General features: G+C 45.6%; 1 protein-coding gene across 1 annotated transcript in view; it reads right to left on the bottom strand.

The window, feature by feature from the left end:
- The window catches only part of TUB (TUB bipartite transcription factor), a 113,401-nt gene extending 108,045 nt beyond the window's left edge, over positions 1 to 5,356 (bottom strand). The window contains exon 1 of the mRNA XM_521835.8: positions 5,166 to 5,356. Coding sequence (XP_521835.6) covers positions 5,166 to 5,341 — 176 coding nt within the window. The 5' untranslated portion in view covers positions 5,342 to 5,356. The remainder of the gene's footprint in view (positions 1 to 5,165) is intronic.
- Positions 5,357 to 27,999: the final 22,643 nt, after the last annotated feature.

The raw sequence follows: 27,999 nt of genomic DNA, 5'->3' as shown, positions 1-27,999 counted from the left end.
AATATGATGCCTGATGTGATCAATTTTTCTCCAAGGAGCAGGAGGCAGGGCCATTTACATAACACATGGGGTGCAGATAAGGGTCAAGCAGAGAGGGGTCTTGAGAGTGCGGAAGGTTTGGAAGGGCTGTTGTGGGCAATGGGAGTGAAGTTCATCAGGGAGAAGCAGAAAGACTGAGAGATGGCGTTGGTGGCCCGGCTGAAGATGAAGACCATGAAAGTGGTGACATCCTGCACAGGCATGTCATTTTTGTTGTAGGATTCTAGTGTTATAAGAAGAAAGGGGATAGAGATTTTAACATTGATCCACGCCGGGCTAGAGTCGTGCTGAGCATACGTGAGGGAATAAAAAGTGCTGGAGTGAGTGACTGAAATAATCTACCATGTAATACAAGCTGGGAAGAGAAGAGAGGCCGGGAAAAGGCTGGTAGGCCATGAAGGCAGACACCTTCGTGTTATGGCAGGAGTAATGTATAAGGAACATGCCTGAGGTCAGAGAGCTGGCAATTCGTGTGTATGAGATTAGAAGTGAAGCAATTCCAGCTGTCATCATCTAGAAATTTATCCTGTGAATAACTGAAGGGAAGTGTCTAGAATGGGAAGGTCCAGAAATTGGGAGTGAAGAGTGCTAGTTTGGTCACTGATTTGGGCACTGAAGCCTTTGAGGATAACGACTGAAGCTTGAGTGGAGACAAAATGGTTAATGGGGTGCCAAGCTGTGGAAAAAAATGGACTTCATGATACCTACTTTGTGCCAGTCATTTTACAAAGATCTTTTCCTTTTATCTTCATCACAATCAGTGGTATAGATAAGGAGATTTGGAGAGTTCAAGGTCAATGTCCAAGTGTTGAGGAGTCCATTTGGCTTGTGGATGCTGACTAGAGAATACAATTATCAGTGAAGGGTCTGATTTTAAACCTATTGCGTTAAAGCTGTTGGCTGAATATCCAGATGGAGAGGTCTACAGGCATTTAGAGATGTGGGACTAAGTCTTGGCAAAAAGGCTGGAGTTGAAGATACAGATTTCTGTGTTAGAAGCACTGCGTTGATAACTGAGACCAGGGTGTAGCCTGAGAATAGAATGGAACAGAGTGAACTGGAAAAGAGGAGCACTTTGGCATGTGCTCAGATGTGGACAGTGGGGACCTAAGAGGAGCCAGAAATTGTAAAAATGTAGGCATCATATTTTGGTAGATTGGAAAAATGGCCATAGATTTTCAGCTCCTGCCTCCAAGAGGTAAGGCCTGTTTCCCCACCCCTGAAATGTGGGCTGGCATTTTGACTTACTTTGACTAATACAAGGCAGCAGAGTGATGTGCAAGTTCTAAACCTAGGCCTCAAGAGACCCTGCAGCTTCTGCTGTCTCACTGGAATCCCTTCCACCACCATGTGTGCAAACCTGAGTGAGACTGCTGCAAGATGAGAAGGCACGTGGAGAGAGGGCCCAGCCGCTCTAGCCTTCCCAGCCGGAGCACCAGATATGTGAGCAAGCCCAACCCAGAAAAGCTGAGCCTGGCCCAGACCACAAAACTGCCCAGCTAAGCCCAGCCCAAATTGCTGATCCACAGAATCTTGTGCTAACTCAAACAGTTGTTTTGTTGTTGTTGTTGTTTTGTTTTTGTTTGTGTGTTTTTTGTTTTGTTTTGTTTTGGAGACACAGTCTTGCTCTGTCGGCCAGGCTGGAGTGCAGTGGCACGATCTCCACTGCACTGACTGCAACCTCCGTCTCCCGGGTTCAAGCAATTCTCCTGCCTCAGCCTCCCGAGTAGCTAGGATTACAGGTATGTGCCACCACACCTGGCTAATTTTTGTATTTTTAGTAGAGACAGGGTTTCACCATGTTGGCCAGGCTGGTTTCGAACTCCTGACTTCAGGTAATCCGCCCGCCTTGGCCTCATAAAGTGCTGGGATTACAGGCCTGAGCCACCGCGCCTGGCCAAAACAGTTGTTATTTTAAGTCACTAAATTTAGGAGTCACTTGTTAACATGGCAATAGATAACTGACATGCACATGGCCCAGAAGCAAGGCAGACAACAGCTTACATAAACACACGGAGGAGAGGTCAACTTGGGCGAGGACTTCAAGGAAAGGTGTTTGCCAGGTTCAAAGATGTGATGGGGACAGCAACCAGAGAACAGTGCTGGAAAGTGAAACTTAACTATTAACAATGGTTCCTTATAGAGTTAGGATGGGGATGAGGTCAGCAGAACACAGATTTTCACTTCTAATACTATGTACCCAATGTATGTGTTGCTTGTGTAATGGTTTTAACAGCTTGATGAGTATTGTGTAATTTTCGAATAATTCAATATTTATGTCTTAAAAAACAAGTACTGATGAGAACATAGAGGTGGTGTGGACTAGTGATTGTGGAGAGTAGGCAAACCAGCTGCAGCACAATCAACTGTGAAGTTTTAAACAAACATTGAGCCCAGGTCCTACCCCTGGATATTCTGATTCAGTTAGTTTGGTCAAGGGCCAGGTGAGTTGTTTTCTTCACATAGCTCCCCAGGTATTGAGATTGTCAGGGTGAGAAGAAAAGAGTTCTGAAGACAGAAACCCAGTAAATGTCTTTATGTAGGGGTCTGAAAGCAGAAAAATAATTTTCTTTTTTCTTTTTTTTGAGACGGAGTCTCGCTCTGTTGCCCAGGCTAGAGTCCAGTGGCGTGATCTCGGCTCACTGCAAGCTCCACCTGCCGGGTTCACGCCATTCTCCTGCCTCAGCCTCCTGAGTAGCTGGGACTACAGGCGCCCGACACCACGCCCAGCTAATTTTTTTGTATTTTTATTAGAGACGGGGTTTCACCGTGTTAGCCAGGAGGATCTCGATCTCCTGACCTCGTGATCTGCTTGCCTCAGCCTCCCAAAGTGTTGGGATTACAGGCGTGAGCCACCACGCCTGGCCAAGATTTTCAAACCAAGCTTCTGTGGAAGACTAGAGTTCCAGAAACGTTTACAATATGCATTAATAAAACAGCAATTTATACCACTTGTTGCATGATTACTAAGTCCCAGGCAGTATGATAGGCCCTTTATATTTATTACCTCATTTATTTATTTTTATTTTTTGAGACAGAGTCTAGCTCTGTCGTCCAGGCTGGAGTGCAGTGACACAATCTCGGCTCACTGCAAGCTCCGCCTCCCCGGCTCAAGCAATCCTCCAGCCTCAGCCTCCCAAGTAGCTGGGATTACAGGCGTGCACCTCCGTGCCCAGCTAATGGTTTTTGTTTTTTGTTTTTTGTATTTGTAGTACAGACGGGGCTTCACCATGTTGGCCAGGCTGGTCTCAAACTCCTGATCTCAAGTGATCTGCCCACCTCAGCTTCCCAAAGTACTGGGATTACAGGTGTGAGCCACTGCGCCAGGCCTATTACCTCATTTAATACTCACAACACTTCCCCAAGAAACTGTGGCCCAGGGAGAAGTAATTTGTCCAAAGTTAGCTAGGTGGAGTCAGGATTTGAATGCAGGTTATCTAATTCCAAAGTCTTTCTGCTTTTATAGGTTTGCTTTTGCAGGGAAAAATTATTTACTATACGGAATTAGCTCAACTTTAAGTTTTTCTCCCAGAATACGTCACTGCTTATTTCTAATATAATCTAGACTGTGAGCTCATCTCCCGGAGGAAATTCTGTCTTTTTATCGCCTTATTTCCAGGGCCCAGGATATAGTTCGCACTCACTACATGTTTGTTGAATAAATGAATGAATGTGTGAATTTGGGATCCGAACCAAAGTTTGTAGGTTTTGTTATTTTAAGTTTAATACTCCAATAATAGAGTTCTTCTCCGTGGAGAGCACCACTTTTCAAAAAGGCAGGTGCACTGGAATCATGAGGTGGACAGGAGATTTGCTGGGGCTGTGCAAGGAAGGGCTGATGAAGAAACAGAATTAACCAATTCAGACGATATATTTCCCCAAAGAAGGCAATGAAAGGAAAAAAACAGACGTGGATCAGTTGCGCCCATCTCGAGGAGGTAAACAAGACACAGGTGAATAAGTTTACAGGCTGAAGAGAGATCACCAGTAAAGAGGCGAAGGTGCAGATGGAGGAGACAGATGGGATTAATACGGGGCGAGACTCAGGGAAGGTGAGGAGGGGTCCTAGGCAAACTAGCCTTAGGCAGGAGGGACACCTGTTCCTCTGAATCTAGGCAAACAAGGGCTGTCGAAGATGCAGGGAGGTTTTTGGCAGAGTTAAGGGAAGGAGAGCACAGGAAGCAGGACTTCACGGAGATGAGAGCAGCCCAGTAAATGAAGTTTGTCTTCCAGCCCTCACCATCTAGGGTCACATGGGTCAGGAAATTTAACTCCAGAATTCTGCAGATGGACATGGGGTTACGAAACTTCAAAACAACAAACAAACTACTATCTACTATCATCATGGTTTCATTTTAAATACAGGGGTGGCATTTAACACACCAACGAAAGGTAGAACAGGCATAACCTAGGAATAAATGTACTCGGCTTTATGACCAACTCACTCCGTTCTTATTTTTTTCATTTCGCCACGGAGGATGACTCCTTCCTCCAGGACGAGTGCGTGGGGAGCGCAGCTCCAAACCGCCCACGCCGGCAGCCGCTCGCCATCCCCGCGGGGCGGGCGCGGAGCCTGGCAACACGAGAGCGCCGCTCCTGCGCCCAGTCAGCCGGCCCAGGCTGCCATCTCGCCCCGCGGAACAGGCGGCGACTCGCGGGTCCCCGGCAGCCAGCGGGACACTCCGCCCGGGGCCAGCCTCGGTCCCTGCGGAGGGCCGGCGGGGCGCAGACGCCGGCGGGCGCATCCCAGAGCCGAAGGCGCCCCCTCCTCGCCCCGCCCGCCAGGGGCCCACCCCGGCCCCTGCCCCGCCCCTCCCGGCGCCCCCTCCGCGCCCTTTCTCGGGGTCCCCCGGCGGAGCGACCCTGGCGGGGCAGCTCGCTAGTCCCAGTGGCCGCGTGCCCTCCTCCGACAGCTCTGCCCCGTGGGTGTGGGGACACTACCCTCGCTTGAGCTCCGCTGCGCCGTACCCGAGGCTCTGGGTCCCGGATGCCCGAGGGTCCGGGTGCCCAAGCCCACCCTGGGGGTCGGGCGCTCGCGCCAGTCCTAGCCCCCGGAGGCCCGCTTCTCCCGCAGGAGATCGAGGGTCAGCAGGCGCTCACGCAGGGCCACCCTTCGGGCGCCCTACCTGTCATAGCTCCAGCGGCTGTAAGACAGGGTCCGGTGGCTGCTGACTCCCTCCATCGCCGCCTCCGGCTCCGCTCGGGGCTCCGCGGGCGGCGGCGGCGGCGGCGGCGGCGCTGGGCTTGGGGCTGGCTCGCAGGCTGCGGGCCCGGCCGAGGCGCGGGCGGAGGACTGTACCATTCGCCCCCCGGGGGGTGACCCCCTCCGGCTCTGCCAATGGCGGGGACGCGCGACTGCGGGGACCCGGGCCCGTGAGGCCCCCTCCCCCTCGCTCGGGTCCCGCGGGGGCGCGGCTGCGGCAGCCTGGGCGCTTATTTATTTATTTCCGAGGTGTGCTCCGCGTCGCCATGACAACCGCTCCATCTTTTCCGGCGTCACCAGGGCACCGCTGCTTTCAAACCTTCCCGGGACAGGGGTTGCTAAGAGGCTGCTCCGGCTCCTGCTTGCTTGGGAGTCCCGGATCCGCTGTCGCCACTCGGGGCCCTTCTGCAGAGGCGCCCTCCTTTCCGGCGTGGGAGTCTTCAGCCAACCTCCCACAATCAAGCTCCCCCCTTCTCAGGAATGGAAATAGCCATCCCCCAATTTCCTAGATTCCCGCCGTCTCCCCGTCCCTTCTTCCCCAGGGTGGAAGTCTTGAAACCACCGTCCCCTCCTCTCTTCAAACTGCCTCCCTCCTTACTGAGAATGGAAATCCACTACTCCCTCCCTCTCTCCCGGGTGGATTCCCTCGGCCCTGCTATCTGGTCTATTACGGCCCTCTTGGGTTCCGAAGACCAAGCTCTGTAAACACTCCCATTTCTAGGCCACCTTGTTCTGTTTATGTCCCTTGTGCTTTCTCTTCATTACTACTAAAAATCCTTTGGAAAAAGTCCAAGTGTCTTGGCTCAGCCAGGGAAGAGCTTGTGACAGTGACCCAGGGAAGGCTATGGCGAGAAAGCCCGCCTGGGTGGGGCGGGGTGGGGAGGGGTGGGGCAGGGAGAGCCAGCTCGCGCCTTCCCATCCCCCACCCTAGGCTGATGGCTTTAGGGATTTACAGGTATAATCTTCTTGCAGAGGTCACAAGAGCCTAAGAAGGACCTTTCGGGCAGTTGCTGTGGGGTGGCTGGCTAACTTCACGCCAGGGTCAGGGTGGGGTGGAGGTGCCAGGAGGCTGGAGCGCGAGGAGGGGGAGGTAGGGTTTGCGCTACGCTAATCCAAGGATCCTGACAACTCCTGTGAACTAGAGCTAACCCTATGGGTTACAGAGGTTGCAACTGGCAGCGCACCTGTTGCATCCAGCCCACAATCACAGGGAAAAAATGCTTTTCATTGAATAAATGGACAACACTTAAAAATTGGGAGATTTAATAGATCTAGCTTTTTATCCTCTCTTGAAAACTAAGAATGTCTGCCAGTGCTGGGCCTGTCTTCAGCGTGGCAGGCATAGAGCGCAGTAGTGGCTGTACTCTGCACCGGGAGCAGGGAATATGTTGTTCTATAAGCCTCTGGCCCTAGCTGGCCAGCTTTTCTCTTACATGACTTGCTTGGTCCTTATAGCTTTTAAGTTTACCATTTCTGTGCAATACAGCCATCTCTATAACCACTGAAGTACCCAACTTGCTCATAGAGCTACCCAAATGCATCATTAACCAATATTTACCAAGGGCCAGGTACTGAGCAAAATGCTTTATGTACCAGGTAGACACTGTTACTGTCTCTCGTGGAGTTTACAGACTGGTGTGCAAGGACTGACTCCCCCAAAAAGCCAGTATTCCTGAACCACATCTTGCTAGTGAGGCTCTTGGCACACCCATGACCTCAGCAGTAGTGGATTGGAACTCCAGAATCAACTTGTTGCAACTGTTTGAACACAGTTATTTCATTGTTTAGGGGTAGGGGTCAGAGGTGAGCTTCCCCCTCTGGAGAATGTGTGGGAGTTTGTGGGGTCTCCCACAGAAACTGCAGGACCAGAGGCTACTGCTCCTGACCCATATGTCATAAGACAAGTCCTAAGGATGTCCCTTCTCCAAAGGACTGGCTACCCCATCCCAATCCATGCTGGCTCAGAACCAGCAGTCACAGAGGCCTCCTGAGGCTGACATTTAGGCACTGGCTGCCAGCCCCCTGCAGCCTGCCTTGGTGAGGCCACTGTAGCTACAAAAGCCAGTAAACCTGCTATTGGCTCTTATAGCCCCCGCTTCCGAATCCTGATACCCTCTAGAAGTACAAACAAGAAGCCCAAGCCCAGGTGTCCTGAACCAAGGCTGAAAGCTGTAGAGAAGCTACACCCCAGACATCCTTAGGAGAACTCTGGGCTAAGCAGATGGAGAAGCCCAACGAAGCTGTAGAGGTAGGACCTTTTGACCCTTATCAATGCCAGGAGCGGTGCATCAGCAATCTGTAGGAGGAGGACGTTTGGCAATATGAAAGCATGGCCACAAAATCTTTCCATTCCTCTCGTTGAGAAACAAGATCTATGTTACCTCCCCTTTAATCTGGATGCTATGTAACTTCTGAGGTTGAGTAATGAAAGGCCCTTCAACATCCCCTGTTCACTGGACCCCTGAGCTGACATGTTAGAAGTCTGACTACTGTGATGCTGCCATGCTGTGAGAAAGCCCAAGCTACAAGGAAAGGTCATATGTGGGTGCTTCAATTGACAGTCCCAGCTGAGCCCAGCCTTCAAGTCCCCACAGCCAGGCACCAGACATAGGACTGAAGAAGCCTTCAGATGATTACGGCCCCTAGCCCTTTAAGTCATCCCCAACTGCTTGAGCCTTCCAGCTGAGCCCTAGACATCACAAAGGAGAGACAAGTCATCCTTGCTCTGCCCTGACCTGACCCAGAGAATCTGTGAACACTGTGAAACGGTTGTTGTTTTACACCGTAGATAACCAGGCAGGCAGAATTCATCTCCGAGGAACTGGTTCTTTTTCCTTGAAAGCTGATTCATGGCCCTTTGGTTATGGCAGGAAGGGTCCCAGTTCATCTGCAGAGAAGAGCTGCAACAAGGAAACTGGATTGCTCTGCACAGAGGAGCGATAGGAATTCAGGAGTTGTCTTCTTGTAGCTAAATGATGAGTTGTAGGGGTAAGATTGGAACTGGGAGAAGAGAGGATACAGGAGAAAAGCTTGAGTAAAAAGAAGGTGAAATGGTAGAAAGCTGGACTCTAAGAAGGAAAGTAACTGGTGAGAAATTCTGATGGATGGCCAAGGAACTCGAGGAATGGAGATGTCTAATGTTCTATTTTAAGTTGGTTCCTGCTCCTTGGTGCTGCTCTATTACCTCCAAACTTTCAGAAAAAGTCTGGTGTGTATATACCACCACCTCCTATGAATGATGCTTAGGGAATGCAGAAGGTGGGGCACTGTCCACAGTGGGACACTTTGTGGGATAAAGTGTAGTGGTAGGGTGGCAACCCTGGCAGCTTGTTGGAGACTGAGAAGTCAGGAGCAGGAATGCACATGCAGAGGAGACCAGGAGGGCATGCCCCTTCCCAAGAATCCCTGGGCATGTCAGTGAGCATACTAGACTTCCCCAGATGAAAGGTGACAGACTAGAGATAGTCTATCTGGATTTTAAAGGAAATTGTAACCTTAGAAGGCTGGAAGCTTCAGACTGTGAAGACGTGTGGCCAGTGGTCCTGGAACTAGGGGTCTGGCTACTCTGCAGTAAGCAAACAAGCAATGAAGAAACCCAAAACCAGGACCTAGGACCAAGGGCTCACCATGGCAAAATGGGGAACAGGGACCTGGGAGTGTATGTCCTCGGAGAATAAAACCTGGAAGGAAAAATCCCTTGTTGCAGCAGAGATGGAGAGTTACAAAGAGAAACCACTTCCCAGGCTAAAACATGGTCCATTATCTCCAGAGTAAAACTCTGGAAAAAAAATTCTGCTAGCTAGAACCAATGTGGTCCTAAGACCCACCCTTTCCCTTTAGTTTCCATTCCCACTGCCACCACATTTTACCCCAAGCAGCAATGGTTTCCCTTTAACATTCTGTGTTTAACATTCCCATTAGCACAATCCCTGTGTTCCTCTACTGCAGCTAGGAAGGACTAGCTTCATTAATTTTAGAGGAAAGATTCAGGAAAATAAAGAGTTATCACATGCAATGTATAAATGCAGGGCCCGGGACCCTGCACCATTCCACTGGCCATCTGCAGATATCTATACTCTGATTCCAAAGGGTGGACTTGCTACCGGATTTCTTTCCTAGACATCCTGACAATGCCCAAAGTCAAGAGGTGAAGAAGCTCATTTCTGTTCCGAGAGAGGGGCTTCATGTCCAGATGACTAGCACCTTGAATAACCTCACCAACCGATGGTCCGTCCCTACTCTCACACTCACAGAGAGTGGCTTCATCTTCAGAAGCCCAGCTGAATAACCACATTGCAATCAAATCACTCCTGCTATGGACTGAATGTTTGTGTCTCCTCCGGATTGATATGTTGAAACCTAAATCCCAAAGCGATGGTATTAGGAGGTGGGGCCTGTGGGAGGTGATTAGGTCATGAGGGTGGAAATGGGATTAGTCCCCTTTATAAAAGAGGCCTGAGAATCCCCTTCCACCAAGTGAGGATACAGTGAGAAGATCAACATCTATGAACCAGGAAGCAGGCCTTCACCAGACACTGAATGGTGCTGGCACCTTGATCTTGGACTTCCCAGCCTCTACACTGTGAGAAGTCAATTTCTGGTTTTTTGAGTTTTTTGTTGTTGTTGAGACAGAGTTTCGCCCTTGTCACCCAGGCTGGAGTGCAATGGCGCGATCTCAGTTCATTGCAACCTCCACCTCCTGGGTTCAAGCAATTCTCCTGCCTCAGCCTCCCAAGTAGCTGGGATTACAGATGCCCGCCACCACGCCCAGCTAATTTTTGTATTATTAGTAGAGACAGGGTTTCACCATGTTGGCCAGGCTGGTCTCGAACTCCTGAACTCAGGTGATCCACCTGCCTTGGCCTCCCAAAGTGCTGGGATTACAGCCGTTTCTGTTGTTTTTAAGCCAACCAGTTTATGGTATTTTTGTTATAGCAGCCTAACTAGACTAAGACAACCCCCACTCCTATCTCTGCCTGCCAAACACACAGTGGCAGGAGATTCTTCACATAGAGCACCCTCTCAGCCCTTCTATGAGTCCTCAAGTCTTTCTGCAAGTGAAGAAAGGAGTACAGATAGGGATCTGAGAAGTTCTGAGAAGTGACAGGTAACTTTTCTTAACATCCCTCACTCTGCTGCCAGAGGAAGAAGCAGACCTTCATATATCGTAGATAGGTATGATATATAGCCCCACACTCTCCGTGAATGGTGGAGATGCCTGCTGTGGGCTATTTGGAAGTCTGAGCAAGGGGCGGGGGGAGCTGGAAGCTGCATGGGCAAAGATAGTCATCAGTGTGAATGTTCAGCCATTTGTTCCCAAGGTGGGGCGGGGTGGGGGAAGCTCTTAAAATTCATGGTAGAATCAACCATTTTTGAAAGCCATAGATTTTAAGGACAATCGCAAGAGTGGGACTGTTTATGCAGTGAAAAGGTTGATTGAGTATCAGGAGTTAAGGTTCTGGCATTTAAAAAATTTGGAAAAAGATTTACTTATATGCTTTTTGTTGTTGTTGTTCTGTGTGTTTTTTTTTCCTACTGTAGACAGAAGAGACAGAAACTATAAACTATAATTTGGTTTCAATTCAGGTCACTAAATGCCATTTCTGGCATCCCTGAACTTGTGAATGACCAATGATCATATGATCATGTGAGTTACTATCATCTCTAACCTGTGTACAACTGCCACAGCATGAATTAGGTATGTTATTTAAATTTATTATTAATATTTGAATATTTGCTCTCAAATATAGGCAACCTTTTTTTTTTTTTTTTGAGATGGAGTTTTGCTGTTGTTGCCCAGGCTGGAGTGCAATGGCGCAATCTCTGCTCACCACAACCTCTGCCTCCCGGGTTCAAGCAATTCTCCTGCCTCAGCCTCCCGAGTAGGTGGAATTACAGGCATGCATCACCACCCCTGGCTAATTTTGTATTTTCAGTAGAGATGGGATTTCTCCATGTTGGTCAGGCTGGTCTTGAACTCCTGACCTCAGGTGATCCACCTGCCTTGGCCTCCCAAAGTGCTGGGATTACAGGCATGAGCCACCATGCCAGGCCAGGCAAGCATATTTTAGGTAGAATTTGGAGGGAAAAAAATGCCTTTTGTGCTTTGTAAGTTGAAATTCTACCATATCTATTTATAGTTGCATGACTGTATGCTGCAGTCTGTATAATTGTGAGTTTTTAATTTAATGTATTATTAAGAATTTTCAAACAGTTAAATCTGAAAATAGATGGGCAGTTAATTCAAGTAAGTATTAAGAGAGAGTTACCCAGGTAACTTTAGAAAGAACATCACACTCTTTCTGAAGCCACAAATATTTATAATGATGTAAATAACAAAAGGCAGCATATAGGAAGAGCTGGGATAATAGAAGCCCCAGGGAAGTCAGTGGGAATCCCTGCATGGAGCCAGAGGTGGGCCAGTCAACCAATGCTAATGGTCCTGAAGGCAGGGCCCTCACAGTGTTTCATTTCCTTAGCTTGGTGTCAGAAAATGCCATAGAAAGTTCTGGGCTCCCCATGAGGCCGATTAAAGGGCTAAGAGGACAGATGGACCCAAATGGGCTTCAATGTTTGGGTGAGGAAGATGCAAAGCACATGAGCCAGGTGAGTAGAGAGATGACGCCGGGATGGCAAGCATGAGTAGAGGTAATGGCATGCCAACGAGGACCAGGTGAGACAAGGTAGTTCTTATGGAGAAGATGATCAGGGATCAGATACTTTCCTTTCTCTAGGTAGCAGGATGACACAGAAATGCCTCTTTATCAGGAGTTTAGGAAATGAAGTGTCAGGGGTCCCCCAAACCATCCCTAGGTTTGATGATTCACTAGGAGGACTCGCAGGGCTCAGCACAGAATTGTGTTCATGACTGTGATTTATTATGGTGAAAGGATTCTGTGTCAGTGTCTCCAAGATCCAGCTCAGGCTCCATGATTCACTAGAATAACTCATAGGTCTCAGAAGCGGCTGTTATACTCACCATTATCTCTTATTACAGTGAAAGGATACAGAGTAAAGTCAGCAAAGAAGAAAGGCTTTGGATCAAAGCCAGGAGAAACCACAGGCTTCCAAGTGAACCCTCCCGGTGGAGTTGCATGAGGACTCACTTCATTCTCCCAGCAACAGTGTGTGACAACACATGGTGTCCAAAGCTCTTAATGAGGAGTCAGTCATGGAGACATGCAAAGCCTGTGTAACTGGCCTCAGCTGCCCCAATAACTCCCTCTCCCCCCACCCCCAGAGCAAAACTAAGAGTTCATCATAAGTCATTTTATTAGGATAAACTTATTGGGTCAAACTGATATAGCCTCTCCCAAGGCCCCAGGGATACAAAAACATTCATCAGTCAGAATATTCCAAGGGCCCCCAAAACTCAAGCATCTGCACCTCTTCTCCAAGGACTGCCTTCACACAGCTGGAACCACTTTGCTCACCTTTAAAAAGAGCCATAGGTACCTAGGATCTGCCTCCACGCTGGGATGGCCCTTGCCTAAGCCTGACAGGTGCAGGAGTGAAAGAGTGAGGCAACCTTGCCTTGTGTGTAGACAACGTTGAGGTGTAGCTTGTACTCCAGGGTTTCCCTGTAGGATAGTGTTAACTCTAACCTCTATGAGACTTTGCCTGAAATCACTCTCTTGCTTGACTTCCTTTTTTTTCTTGTCCTCCTACACCCACTCCTTTACTGGTCTCCCTAGCAGCATTTCAGTGATGTGCTGACACTGGCTAGTTCCAAAAGCTGATTGTTAGCAACTCTTCCCAACTCCATATTCAGAGATATCCTGTTGGTAGCTTTAAACTGCTCATGGTGGAAGTACTCACTATAGAGTATTTGTGGAAATTGTTGAATGCTTGATTTATTTATCAAGCTTATTTATTTTCTTTCCATAAAGCCAGTTGTTACTCATTTACTATCACACCACTGGGCACTTCCTTAATAAATCACTTGAATATGAATGTTTGTTTCAGTGTCTACTTCTGCAAACCCAACCTAAGAAAGAAACTACCTTGGCAGTTTTTTGAGAGTCAGGAGGCTCAGAGACGTAGGTTGAAATATATTTATTATATGAGGCCAGATGATCCACTATTTATTTGATTTCTAAGTGGACTAAGGCAAGAAAGGCACCTTCAATGGACTGAAGCTGAGGTGCCGGCTGCTCTGACTCTTGGGCTTGATGACCTGCAAGTCCAATAGTGCCAGACGTATCTGTGTTAGATAAGAGCGCTGTGCTGAGTCTCTAGAAGGTCATGTGGAGCTTTTAGGTTTGGAGCTGGACCCTGCCTTCTGCAGCAGAGAACTACTCATATTTGCAAAGAGAGAGCTTATAGTGTGCTCCTGGGCCCTAATAGAGCTTGAATACCTGATGTGGGACATCAAGACACTATGTGACTAGATCTGCACATAGTAATCTGGGACACCAGTCATAAATTCACCCAGGCATGAACTGGGTGTTTTATGTTTACCAGTTCACCAGTCAGAAACTAGCAATTCATTGTATGATTGTATGATGACAATGATTTGGTGTTGGATCCAGACAGGTGCCGAAGGCACAAGTAAACCATATGAAGACACGATTCAAACTCTGTCACCTATCCCTGTTGCTCCAACCTCCTTCCTGTGGGAGTGTCCCATACCACCACTGCTGTAGGAGGAAAAACTCTGAGCCTGATGTATGGAGGGGTTGGCTGGATACGGTGGTGTGAAACAAAAATGAATTCCAGCTGTACCACACACCCACTCAGGAGAGGTTCTCAAGCTGAGTGGAGAGGGGCATCCTCCTGGGGGAAGAGACTTGGGCAGTACACTTGGCCATCCACTTGGTATGTAGGGAGGCATGGCCTGAGGCAATAGTACACATGGACTTCTAGGCACTGGAGAACAACTCGCTTGGGAGGTCACAGGCCTGTACGAAGCAAGACTGGAATATTGGAGAAGGAGGTATAGGGGAGATGCAAGTGGATGGACTAATGGGAGTGGGACAAGACTGTGCAGAGCTTTATGCCTCCTGTCAATGCCCATCAGAGAGCATCGGCTGTGCAGGGGGCACTCAATGAGCAGGTAGGAAGAAGGATTTGTCTGGTGAATATCAGTCAGTTTCAATTCTCAACCAACTAAGAGCTTGGGCCCATGAACGCAGCGGGAACAAGGCAGAGATGAAAGCTCTGTACAGGCCCAACCACAGGGACTCCCTCTTACCAAGGCTTATTTACCTGCCACTGCTGCTGAATGCAGCAGAGAGACTGGATCCTGGTTATGGTGTCATTCCTTGATGGGACTGCCCCAGCACTTGGTGATAAGTTAATGACATCAGATTCCTTCCATCCTGAGGGGGCAGCAGTTTGTCCTTATTGACAAAGAAAAGATGGACACCTTTTCTGATTTATCTTCCTTTCTTGTTGTGCTTCACTAGTGGTTTATAGAGTGTCTAATTTTTTTTTTTTTTTTTTTTTTTGAGACGGAGTCTCACTCTGTCGCCCAGGCTGAAGTGCGGTGGCACCATCTCGGCTCACTGCAAGCTCCGCCTCCCGGGTTCATGCCATTCTCCTGCCTCAGCCTCCTGAGTAGCTGGGACTACAGGCGCCCGCCACCACGCCCGGCTAATTTTTTGTATTTTTAGTAAAGACGGGGTTTCACCGTGTTAGCCAGGATGGTCTCGATCTCCTGACCTCGTGATTCACCCGCCTCGGCCTCCCAAAGTGCTGGGATTACAGGCGTGAGCCACCGCGCCCAGCTATAGAGTATCTAATTTATCGGCATGGGATCCTGCATAATGAAGTCTTAGCTCAAGTGTCTATTTTATGATAAAGGATCATGAAAATGGTCTTGTAAAAAAAAATGAGTCTTCTAATATATTGGATTATTTGTAAACAAGGGGTAGAAAGTGGGAGTGGCTTATTAAAGCCCAGGGAAGGAGCCAGCTTTGGGATGACACCCTGTGGGTTGGGTCACTGTCCTCCAAGTTGTAGTATATGCACTAAACTATCAGATGATATACAGTGCTGTGTTGGAACACACAGGGCCAGAGTAACCAACAGGTAGAAACAGTACTGGGCCCTTTCATCATCACCCCAGCCAGCTCCTTGCAGAAACTGTGCTTCCCATTTCTGCTGCAGGCTTCATTGCAACAGAGGTCCTGATTCTCAGGGAGAAATCTTCCACTGGTTAACATGAGAAGTTTTCCATTGACTCTATTGCTGGGTCACTTTGGGCTCCTCCTGCGAGTGGACCATCAGATAAGAAAAGTTACCATATTGGAGCTGGCAATCAACCCCCATTCTGAGAAGCTAAAGTGGCTGTTGCATAATGAGGCAGGGAGGATTCATCTGAAACTTGGTCGCTGGAGTGTCTTTTGGTGCCTTCATGCTGAGTGATAATGGTGTATAGCCAACCACAGCCAACAAAGTAGGGTAGTGGCAAGACAGTCAAGGGCCCAGGCCCTCAGGAAGAGCAGCCCAGACCAACTTTAGTGTTGACCAGGCATGAAAGAAATCTGGAATTGGTGGGTTGGAGGGGGAGCGGGGAGATGATGAATATTAATTGTGGCTGAGGACCAGCTGCCACAGGGGACTATAGTTTATTCCACTAATTCTACTCTTGAAAGTCCCTTTTCTTTTTTTAAGAGCTTGCATACTCGTAAAGAGTTCACACTCTAAAAGAGTCAGTGATAGCGTGGACTTGCTGTGGGGGAGGAGCAGATCTGAGCAGTGTAAGGGGGGTACCCTCTCTAACACTGGGGGTGCCTCCTTGATTTCAGCACTGTGGCGGTGGGCAGCCCCACACGCAGGGCTCACATCGCACCTCAATCTCTCTCAATTAGCTAGGGAAGGATGCAGCCCTGCTGTAGTTGTAGCCTCTAAATATGAAGAAGTTAGCCAGCCTCCTAGGAGAATTCTTCAGCCAGTGGGGTAACTGGCTAAATTCCCCAGCCTTCCAGTCCCTCAGTGGGAGAATTCTGAGGGGTATGTCACATGGCTCCTTGGAGGTTCCTCGGTGGGACTGAGTCCCTGTTGCTGCAGAAATAACCAGCTTGATACCTTCAGTTGCATTAAGTTCTTCCCATCCTAGTCTCCATTTGCTTTTACTTCTAAGATCATATTATGGGTTAGTTTTGTCCCCCTTAAAAGATATGTTGAAGTCCTGGCTGGGCGCGGTGGCTCATGCCTATAATCCCAGCACTTTGGGAGGCTGAGGCGGGCGGATCACCTGAGGTTGGGAGTTTGAGACCAGCCTGACCAACATGGAGAAACCCCATCCCTACTAAAAACACAAGAAATTAGCCGGGCATGGTGACACATGCCTGTAATCCCAGCTACTCAGGAGGCTGAGCCAGGAGAATCGCTTGAACCCAGGAGGCAGAGGTTGTGGTGAGCTGAGATTGTGCCATTGCACTCCAGCCTGGGCAACAAGAGTGAAACTCCATCTCAAAAAAAAAATAGATAAAATTAAAAAAAAAAAGGCTTTGGGGGCAGTATCAAAGACTGTTCCTTGATCTCAGACTTCTAGCCTCCAAGACTGAAAAAATAGATTTCTGTTGTCTTAAGCCACCAAATTTATGATACAACAGCCCCCTCTTATTCATGGTTTTATCCATGGTTTTGCTTTCTGCAGTTTCAGTTACATGCAGTACAGTACAGTTATTTTGAGAGGCGGTGGGGGGGGGGGAGAAAGAGAGACACTACATCCACATAACTTGCATTACAGTATATTGTTATAATTGTTCTGTTTTATATTAGTTATTGTTGTTAATGTCTTACTGTGCCTAATTTATAAATTAAACTTTATCATAGGTATGTATGTTTAGGGAAAAAACACAGTATATATAGAGTTCGATACCATCCATGGCTTCAGGTATCCACTGGGGGTCTTGGAATGTATCCCGCATGGATAAGGGTGAACTGTTGTACTTATTATGGTAACCACAGGAATCAAATGCAGATCACCTCACACGTAAACTATTTTTCCCCAAGTCTTTGCCACATGTTCTGTTGCAAGGGGACCCAAACTATGTCCTCCCTCCAGCTGAATTTTTATATCTAAATCTGGGGCTCCCATTCTCAGCTAACCATTACCTCTGTCTATCCCTTGCACTTCCAAACAAAGCAATTTTACTGGGACCATTGGACAGGATCCTATCTTGTACCTCTCACTTCTCTAACCTCCAGAATTTGGCAAGAGTCCCTCACTTTCCTGTCCAGAACTCTAGTACCATGTGGAAAGTCCAGGTTCTCTTATAAGCATCACCCTTTCCCTGGAAGGAAAGCTCCAGGAACCTCATTTTGGTTGTCAGGTCCTGAGCTAGGGTTTCTCCTGGGCAACAGCAGCTCCAGAATTTCTGTATAGAGGGGTTTGCAGATTATAATCTGATTGGAAGGGGAGTGGGCCACAGATTTACTTGAAACTGTGTTATCAAACCAAGTTTAGAAATATTATGTGTTTATTTGGAGTGATTTTGGGGGTGGGGATAGAGGAAGATGGTTTGGTTTCATCACTCTGTGGCTCAAAGGTGGCCAAGGGAAACAGCTCCAAAAGCTTTGGTCACTTTTTTGGCACCATCCTGGCCTCTCCGAAGCAGAAGGTGCTTTCTCTGGGCAGGCCCTCAGAAAACAGCTCAGGAACTAAGGGAATGCCACTGGCAACCTTTGGCCTTTAAGTGGTGTAAGGGTGTCCTCTAGTGGCCATGACTCAGAAAGCCTCTGGCATAGAGCAATGCTCCTGAGACTGGTGGCCTGTTATAGTTGGGACCAACATTGTGGGACAGAGACCATTATAAAATTGATGACCATCATCATGGGACAAAACTTAAGCAAAGTACTGGAAGACCCTAATGAGACAGAAAATAACTTCACAGGACTGACAGACAAGACGGATCAGACAAACTATCGTGGGACAAACATCTAATTCACAGCTTAGATCATCGCCATAGGCAACTGCTTGCCTTCTGGGAGACATCGCTGGTGATAAGGGGGATAAGGGGGACAAACAAATGGAATTTTGTCAGCTTGCAAGTACTTGCATTACTGAGTATGCATGGATTCCTAGACTTTGCAATGAGAAGCAAGTCAGTGCTGGCAATTAGATTTTTATCTTAAACAACCTGGGTTCTCTTTGAACACTCCTGGAAATGCTGACTATATCTAGTATGTGGGGAAAATGCTAATTTCTTCATCAGATATGCTCAGAACCTGAAGTCACAGTTATAGGCTGCACCAAGTAAACTTTCAGTAAGAACTGATTCCTCGAGGTTCTAAGGAGAGTGGAGTGAAGCTTGTTGGGGTTGAGTCTGGCTGTTGTTGGCAGCTCTGTGGGTGCTGGGAGGGGAAATGGTCTCTCTATCTGGGATGGGTGGGGCAGAACCAGGTAAGACACCAGTGCCCTGCTGAAGCCCTTGCCTCATTACACTGTCCTGTGTCAGGGCAGGGAAGACTCAGTTTACCTGTTCAATCCTTCTTGCCAGAGCAAGAATCCAGCAAGACTCCCACACTTGCTTCCCTTCATGGGTCCAAAGATCTCTGTGGGCCACATTCTTCCCAGCTTTATAGCTTTCTGGTCCTTGCTAGAAACCCTCTGTACTGGCCTCCCAGGACTCTCCTGACCCACGAGACTCTAAATAATTCTCTCTCTTAGGATTCCAGCAGAGGTCAAGGCCTCACTTGCCTTCAAGCAGCCCACAGGCTCAGGAGTGGCCATAGATTGTGGGTGGGAAAAAGGAAGTGCGATCAGGTTCCCACGTCCCTAGAATCTCGTTTACTCTTCAAAAGTTAATTTGATTGAGTTCATTTTCATGAGGGCTCTGGCTTGGGCAATGGAGGAGTTGGGGAGGTTCATGGTATGGGCCTTGGAGGGCAAAAAGTGGGATAATATTGTCTCTGGTCCCTTCTCAGTTTCCCATGCCCTCCGTCCGTAGTGTCTGAATCCTGTGGAAAGGGGGCATGAAGAGCCACAGGTGCATTTTCCTGATGGTCTCCTTCAAACCCACAAGTTGAGCAGCACGACATGGGCTTCCCAGGTCACAACGTATGACACAGAGCAGGGAAGAGAGATTGACCTAAAGAAGCAGAAACTCAGACATTTATGTCTGCACACAGTTGTCGACCATGGAAGATATCTATTAGCACAAAATCAGAAAGAACCCATATGCCCAACACTAAAAAATCATTTAAGTAAATCATAGTTTACCCGTATAACAGGAACCTATAAAACTATTTAAAATAAGGTTTTTGAAGATTTAATGACCTGGATAATAATCATTCTAAAATGTTTAGTTTTTAAAAAGCCAAAATAGAAAATTCAAAACACTGTTTTAAAAAAAGTTGTTTGTAGAGAAAAGGGATTGGCACAACATGTTAACAATAATGATCGTTGAGGGCAAATTTGAATTATTTCTATTTTTTTCTTTCTCTTTTTTCTATATTTTCCAATCCTTAAAGATAAATGTTACTTATAACAATAAAAATATCATTGTTCAAAAAAGGAGATTGAGATTTTTGTGAGCTGGTCTGCCCTCCCTGTCTGGCCCTAATAGAGAGCACACCAAAGTCATTGTAAGGTCATACATATCCCTTGTCCCTTACAGAGGTGGTTAGAATATAGTGCAGTCCTCCAGACCAATTTAGCAACAGGAACAGGGGGATCCCGTGCCCACCCCTGCAGAGAGCAAAAAGACAGTCTCACTGTGTGTGCTTCACCTGATCCAGATGGAAGCACAGATCCTGGGATCCCTCCTGAGCTGCCGCTAAGAGGAAAGGGGCCTCAACCCCTCCCTCCGCCCACCAGCTGGAGATAGACACAGCCTCCAAAACTGCCTGTTTCCCCTTTTCATCTACCCCCCAGTTATTATAAAGCGTATATTTATTCATTCAATGCTAACATAATATTTGGCAAATAATAGAAGCCCAGTGAATGCTAAATGAATGAATGACGCCTATGGAGCAAATGCTGTTAGTGTATCTGGGGTCAGTGGGCCAGTGAGATGCTTTAGGGACTCATTGCCACCTGAGATTAATCTGCTTGCTGGGTCAGGGGGCCCACAGAGACAGAGTTCTTACAGAGCCAGTATGCACAGAGTCAGTGTTCCTGGGGATGATGTGTTCCCTCGGGGTTGCCATGTTCCCTTCTGAGTCAAGTGATCAAGGTGCCCTTGAGGTTGGGGTTCCTTAGGATCAGTGCATCCATGGGCTTGGTGTCAGGTTGTCCACTGGATAAAGATTCCCCTAAGGTAAAAATGCTCATGATCTCGGTGTAAATTGAAGCCCATCTGAGAAGGTACAGGAACATACAATTTATGCCTATGAAGCTAATGTTCTCTGTCAAAGCAACCATCAAAATCAAGTTCATTACCACTGGGTAACTGGTGCTGAACAGATTCTCAGGGGAATAGAGAGTTAAGTGAGAAATGGTGGGGTGGTGGGCCCATGGCTTAGTAGGGCAGGGTGGTTGGCATGGTATGTGGGACTGGTTGAAAGGATCAGTTAATTTAGGTGGCTCTGGTCAGTAGAATGATGTGATATAATTTTAGGAATAAAATGGATTAGTAATTTGAGGGTTCTAGTCAGGAAAATGATTGGCTAGGGAGTTCTTGGGAAGCTGTTTGAAGGGCTGCGTAGAAAGAGATTTGGGTAAAATTGTCGACAGCCTCAAAAAGGGAAATTACTGTGGTAGGGTGGGCAGGCAGCCGGGGGCGGGCAACTTTGAAACGATACCTTAGTTATAGGTGTTGTGGGCTTGTTCTAACTTTCCATATACTGTGGAAATTCCATCTCAGCCGTAACTTCCTAACCGCTGTCAATTGTCACTGCTTCCACTTCCTGCTCAGCCTGTACTCCAGGTCGGGCAGGTGGTGGGACAGCCTGTCTCAGGAGCGCTGGGCCAGTTTCTCTTGTGTGTTTCTGCCTCTCCATTTCCTGGGCCTCATCCCACCCTAGAACACCTTTACTGCTCATTTGGACGACTCCAATCCATCTTTCAGACTGCCAGTGGTGTGATCACCCTGAAAGGCACCGCTGCCCTCTCTTCTGAAGCTTCTGGATGCTCCTTCAGCTATCTTGGTACCAACATGTCTTCACAGACCATTCTCTTGGTCTCTTCATTGTGTCTGGGCCACAGCTTACCTCTGCCTTGTTCAGCCTAGTCTCACTTCCAGGTATACCTCTTGGGCATCCTGTAAGCTCTATTCCAGGGCTCTGGTTCCATTTCCTCAGTGAAATGCCTTCTCTAGGCTCTTACAGCAGTTTACAATCTCAGTTCCAGAAAAGACGTCCTGCTTTTGGCTTTGACTTGAACAAGTTAAGCTTCCTGAGAGGTGGTCAGGGTCTCAGTTCTTCTGTCCTTCACTTCTCAGAAGAGGGTCAAAGCCTCCAGGCTCTGAGCAGCCTCTAAGGAAAGAAGGCAGGGTTGGATTTTGCACTGGGGCCCTGAAGTGTTACTCAGGAGGTTGAACAGGGAGTGGAGCAGGCAGGGTAAAGAGCTGTGAAGTGGAGGGGTTGAGGCCTGGGAGCAGCCCCATGATGGAGCATGGGGCACTCTGGAAGCAGATAAATTGGGTGACTCCTAGTTCTTGTTCATTTCTGAGCCATTTCATATACAAATGAAAACCCATGTGGAGGCCTAATTTTCTGGGCACATGATAAATTAGTATGTACATCTTCCCAAGATAAAGGTCTACCCTCTAATTTTTAATGAAATATTATATATGCTTACAGAAAATTAGAAATAATAACAAGTACTTATGTACTTAATATTATGTCATATTTACTTCATATCTTATTTTTTATAGACAGGGTCTTGCTATATGGCCTAGGTTGGAGTGCAGTGGCTATTCACAGGCGTAATCATTGTGCACCACAGCCTTGAACTCCTGGGCTCAAAGGATCCTCCGTCCTCAGCCTCCCCAGTCTCTGGGACTACAGGTGTGCACCACTGCTCCTGGCCATATCTTATTTTTTAAAGGAAAGCCATTACAGATATAATTGAAACCACGTCTGTATCCCTTGCCAATACTGTTCCCTCTCTTCCTCTTTTACTCTCCAGAAGTAGTATCTTAAATTTGATTTTATCATTTTTCGCATGTTTCCTACTTTTTTTTTGAGACGGAGTTTTGCCCTTGTTGCCCAGGCTGGAGTGCAGTGGCGTGATCTTGGCTCGCCGCAACCTCCACCTCCTGGGTTCAAACGATTCTCCTGCCTCAGCCTCCCAAGTAGCTGAGAGTACAGGCATGCGCCACCACACCTGGCTAATTTTTGTATTTTTAGTAGAGATGGGGTTTCTCCATGTTGGTCAGGCTGGTCTCAAACTCCTGACCTCAGGTGATCTGCCCACCTCTGCCTCCCAATATTTCCTACTTTTTATAGTATATGTAAAAATATAAGGTATTGTTTCATGTTTTTTATGTTTTTATATTTTTATATATTTTTTTGAAAAATTACATTAACGGCATAAAATTCAAAAGTTATACAGAAGAAACAATAAAAAGTAAATCTTTTGTCCTGTCCTGTGCCCCATCTAGTACCTTAAGACAATCAGTGATAGTAGTTTCTTGGCTGTACCTTCACAAATATTCTAGGTATTTATATTATTTATTTTCCCGTACACAACAACAGCATATTATAGACAACATTCTCTCCTGCCTTTTTTCACTTACTCTTTATCCATATTGATATATAGAGAACTGTCTCATTCTGCTTAACAGCTGCATAGTATTGTGTTTTATGGATATATCATACTTTGTTTAATTTGTATTCTGGTAATAGTCATTTGGGTTGATTACCATCTTTACGCTATGATAACCAAGTATTTCAGTACTTATCTATGTATTCATTACATTGTGTCATAACGAGACCAGTTTATTTGTAGGATATATAATGAGGAGTGGAATTCCTGGGTTAAGGGTATGCATATTTGTAATTTTGACAAACACAAAATTACATAGAGAGGGCTGTACCAACTTACATGTCTACCAGCAATCTGTGCCTGTGTCACGTTTCCTCTTACTCTGGCCATTCCAGTGTTAGCAACTTTTAAAATTTGCGAATCTGATTTTTAAAAATGACATCAGTTTTAATTTATGCTTTATCAGTGAGATCATCTTTTCACATTTGTGTGTCTGTGTGTGAGCTGTCTGGTCATATCCTTTACACACTAATGTATCAAATTATTGGCCTTAAAAAACTGTAGGAATTCTGGGACAAGAATATTAGCCCTTTTTTTGATATGAACTGCAAATATTTTCCCAGTTTTATATTTGTATTGACTATTTATGTATGTGTGTAATTTGACACTCAGATTTTTAAAATGTTGCTAAATTTGTCAGTCTTTTAAAATAACTCCTGGATTCTCAGTTCTTAGAAAGTTCTTCCTCACTCATAAATCATTAAAAACACATTGCTGTGTTTTTTCCCTCATATTTATGTTTTTTTTTTCAGACAAGTTTTTATTCCATGAGCAACTTATTTTGGTGCAGGTAATGAAGTAGGAATCCAACATTGTTTCCAAATTACCACTCATTCGCTCTTAAGTAATCTTTACTTGCTTGAAAACACAACTTTATCATACTCTAGAATTCTGGTATCTTTAAATTGACAAAAACTGTATGTATTTCGTACAACATGATGTTTTGATATATGTACACATTGTGAAATTGATTACCACAATCAAGCTAGTTACATCCATCACCTCACATACTCATTTCTCCTGGTGAGATCTACTCCTAGCAATTTTCAAGTATACATTAACTAGTCACCCTGCTGCACAATAGGTCTCCAGAACTTACTACTCCTGTTTAACTGAAACTTTGTACCCTTGACCAACATCTCCCCATTTATCCCCCCCTCCAGTCCATGAAACCACCTTTCTACTCTCTGCTTGTGAGTTCAATTTTGTGATTCCATATCCAAGTGAGATCATGGCTTATTTCACTAGCATAATGTCCTCCAGGTCCATCCATGTTGTTGTAAATCAGTTATTTCCTTCTTTTAAGGTTAATAATATTCCATTGTGTAGATGTACCTTTTTTTTTTTTTGAGATGAAGTCTCACTCTTCTCACTCTTGTCGCTCAGGCTGGACTGCAGTGGCGGAATCTCAGCTCACTGAAATCTCCACTTCCTGGGTTCAAGCCACTCTCACTTCAGCCCCTGAGCAGGTGGGATTACAGGCGCCCTCCAAGATGCCTGGCTAATTTTTGTATCTTTTGTAGAGACGGGGTTTCATCATGTTGGCCAGGCTGGTCAAGAACTTCTGACCTCAAATGATCCACCTGCCTTGGCCTCCCAAAGTGCTGGGATTACAGGCGTGGGCCACCGCGCTCAGCCCTATCTATCTGCTGTTGATGGACACTTAGGTTGATGTCTTGGCGATTGTGAACAATGCTTCAGTGAACGTGGAAGTATCTCTTCAACATACTGATTTCATTTCCTTTGGATATATACCCAGTAGTGGGATTGCTGGATCATATGTGTTTTTATTGAGATAGCTCTACAAACTGTTTTCCACAATGTCTGTACTAATTTACATTCACACCAAGTGTAAAAGGGTTCCCTTTTCTCCATACCCTCACCAACACTTGCATTTTGAGTCTACTGAACTATTTGGTTTTATGTTCTTTTATGGACCAGTACCATATTGCTTTAATTACACAGTTCTATAATATATTTTATATCTGGAAGGGCTAGTTTCCCTCTGCAGGGATTTTTTGGAGACATTTTTATTTTTCCATATACATTTAGAAACAGCTTGCCCAGTTCCAAAATAGCTCTTTGTATTTTATTGTAATTATGACAAATATGTAGTTTAACAGGGAAAATTAACACCTGTTAAAATAATGTTGAGTCTTCTTATTCAAGAACATGATATGCCTTCAAGTGATTACATCTCATGTTTCTCATTAGCATTTTCAAGTTTTCTTCCACCGTATCAATTGGGTAGTACGAATTTTTTAAAAACCCTCCTCCTTTTCACTTTTTTTCTTGAGAAAGGATCTTGCTGTCACCCAGGCTGGGGTGCAGTGGTGCGATCTCAGCTCACTGCAACCCCTACCTCCTGGGTTCGAGATTCTCCTGCCTCAGCTTCCCAAGTAGCTGGGACTACAGGTGCGTGCCACCACGCCTGGCTAATTTTTGTATTTTTTGTTTTTTTTTAGTAGAGACGGGGTTTCGCCATGTTGGCCACGCTGGTCTTGAACTCCTGGTCTTGATTAACCCATCTCAGCCTGCCAAAGTGCTGGGATTACAGGCATGAGCCACTGTGCCTGGCTCCACTTTATCTTCAATGTCTCTATTTCCTCTTGTTTAAATACAATGGCTAGTAAGTCTAGAATAACGCTAAGTAATAACACCACACTATGGTCATGAGTTCAGGTTGGGCTATTTATAATATAATCAATACCTATGATGAAACCACTGTCCAACCTCAAACTAGATAATTGCTGATAACAATATAGACTTATTTTACTTGCCATCCTCTTCTCACCACCAAAGTAAACATTATTGGGAATTTTTATCATTCTTTTGCTTTTTGGTTTTTATCATATATATAATATACACACACATAATAGTCAATTCTCATTTTTTGCAGACTCCGTATGTGTGAATTTACCTCTTGCTAAAATTTATTTCTAACTCCAGTATCAGTACTTGCTGGGCTTTTGCAGCCATTTGCGGACATGCAGCATGTGAAAAAATTTGAATTGCCTGCTCTCCATGTTCCCAGCTGAAGTGGAACAAGGCCTTCTTGTTTCAGTTCTCATAAACAAGTATCCTTTTCAGTCTATTTAGTGCCATGTCTTTTGCATTTTTGTGGATTTTGCTGCTTAAAGTGACCCCCACGCACAGTGCCAAGTGTTCCTAAGTGCAAGAAGACTGTGATGTGCCGCCTGGAGAAACTGAGGTAAGCTTCATTCAGGAATAAGTGTCGTGGGCTAAGTTCAGTGTTAATGGGTCAACAATATACACACAGTCACTGTTTAGTATCCGTGGAGGATTGGTTCCAGAACCTTCCTTGGATATAAAAATCCTCTGATGCTCAAGTCCCTAATATGAAGTATTTGGATATAACCTGTGCATACCTTCTCATATACTTTTAAGTCATCTCTAGATTACTTATAATACCGAATACAGTATAAACACCATCTAATACTTATTGTATTGTTTAGGGAAAAATGACAAGGAAAAATGTCTGTACAGGTTTAGTCCAGACACAATTTTCCCCCTCAATATTTTCAACCTGTAGTTGGTTGAGTCCATAGATGTGGAACCCACATATACAGACAGCCAACCGCATGTCTAAACAAGTTTCACTTGTTTTTGAACTTCTGGAGTATCATAATGTACATGTCTTCTGACAGCAGCTTTTTTCATTCAACATTATTATTAACATTCACCTATATTGTTACTCACAGCTGCAGGACAACTTTATGTCCTTGTTTTAGATGTGTCTCCTATAAACAGCATATGATTGGGGTTTGTTTTAATATTCAATTTTTCCTTGGGCTAGTTTAATACTTGTACATTTATTGTAATTACTGATCTATTTGGACTTGTTTTGCCATCTTTTGTTTTATCCACCTTTTCTATGCTTATTTCTCAAATTTAAAATTTTGTTTCTTCCCTATTATCCCACCATCTCTCATCACTATTCATTTAGAGATTATATATACTTCTAGCAATTAACCTCGGAATTTTATCATGCATACTTAAAAAGACTAAGTTGATATTAACTGGCTACTCCCAAAAATGTAAGAACACTGAAACATTTTGACTCTGATTAACCTTCTTCCCACCATGCTGCCTACTTTTAACCTACCTTTAACAATCTGGCCTGTCATTATCATTTTGCCGATAAGATCTGTTTACATTTCCCTACCTGTAAGAAATTATCTATCATTACTATCCACACTTTATGACTCCCATAACTTGTATTTCCTGAGGTACATATCTCAGAACTGAGTTCCAGGCTGGGGTTCATGTTGCTTATTACTTTCAAACTATTCACCTTTAGGCATCATAGTATCTACCACTTACCTGTGCTTACTACATACCAGGTGATATTCTCCACAAGTGTTGATTAACCTGACATTTATTAATTCATGGAATCCTCATAATACCCTAATGGACTATGTATGTTTATGATCCATATCTTATGACTCTTATAATTTATCTTTCCTAAGGCTACACAAACCTCAGAACTAGGATCCAGGCCTTTTTGATTCCCCATTGCCTTCACTCACCTTTTCACTCCAACGTATAATTTCCTGAGTTCTTGAATAATGACTTATTTCTAAGACACACAGTGGCGAGGCGGAACTCCAGGATACCAGAGGAAATGGATGTCTGAAGTTACACAGGCAAGTACTCTAGCCTACAAGGCCTCTGGGAAATGCCATCTAGTCTTTGCTTAAATTGAGCCACTGGCAGACCTCAATATAACTCAAGGCTCTATCCTCAAGTTACAGATAGCACCTAAGAATTTTCTGAAGTTTTGGGGAAACCTCTTTAATCTTTAACCCACAGATCTTAATTCTGCCTCCCCGAACCAAAGTGGCAAAGAGCTCCATCTTACTATTAATGTATTTTAAGATAGTGACTACACACTCTACTCTTTTAGTTCAGATTAAGCATCCAATTTTCTTAGCTATTTTTTCTCCATGGATTCTTATTTTCATTTCCTGTAGAAATCACATGAATCCTCAAGAAAAGGTTGTTTTGCCAATGGACACCTTTCCATATTGAAAACCAAAAGAACAGTTTGGTAAAACAGTAACATGCCAAACAC

This window comes from Pan troglodytes, chromosome 9 (genome assembly GCF_028858775.2).
Source record: "Pan troglodytes isolate AG18354 chromosome 9, NHGRI_mPanTro3-v2.0_pri, whole genome shotgun sequence".
NCBI classification, from domain to species: domain Eukaryota; kingdom Metazoa; phylum Chordata; class Mammalia; order Primates; family Hominidae; genus Pan; species Pan troglodytes.
Note: the sequence above shows the minus strand (reverse complement) of the source record. Positions and strands in the feature narration are given on the sequence as shown.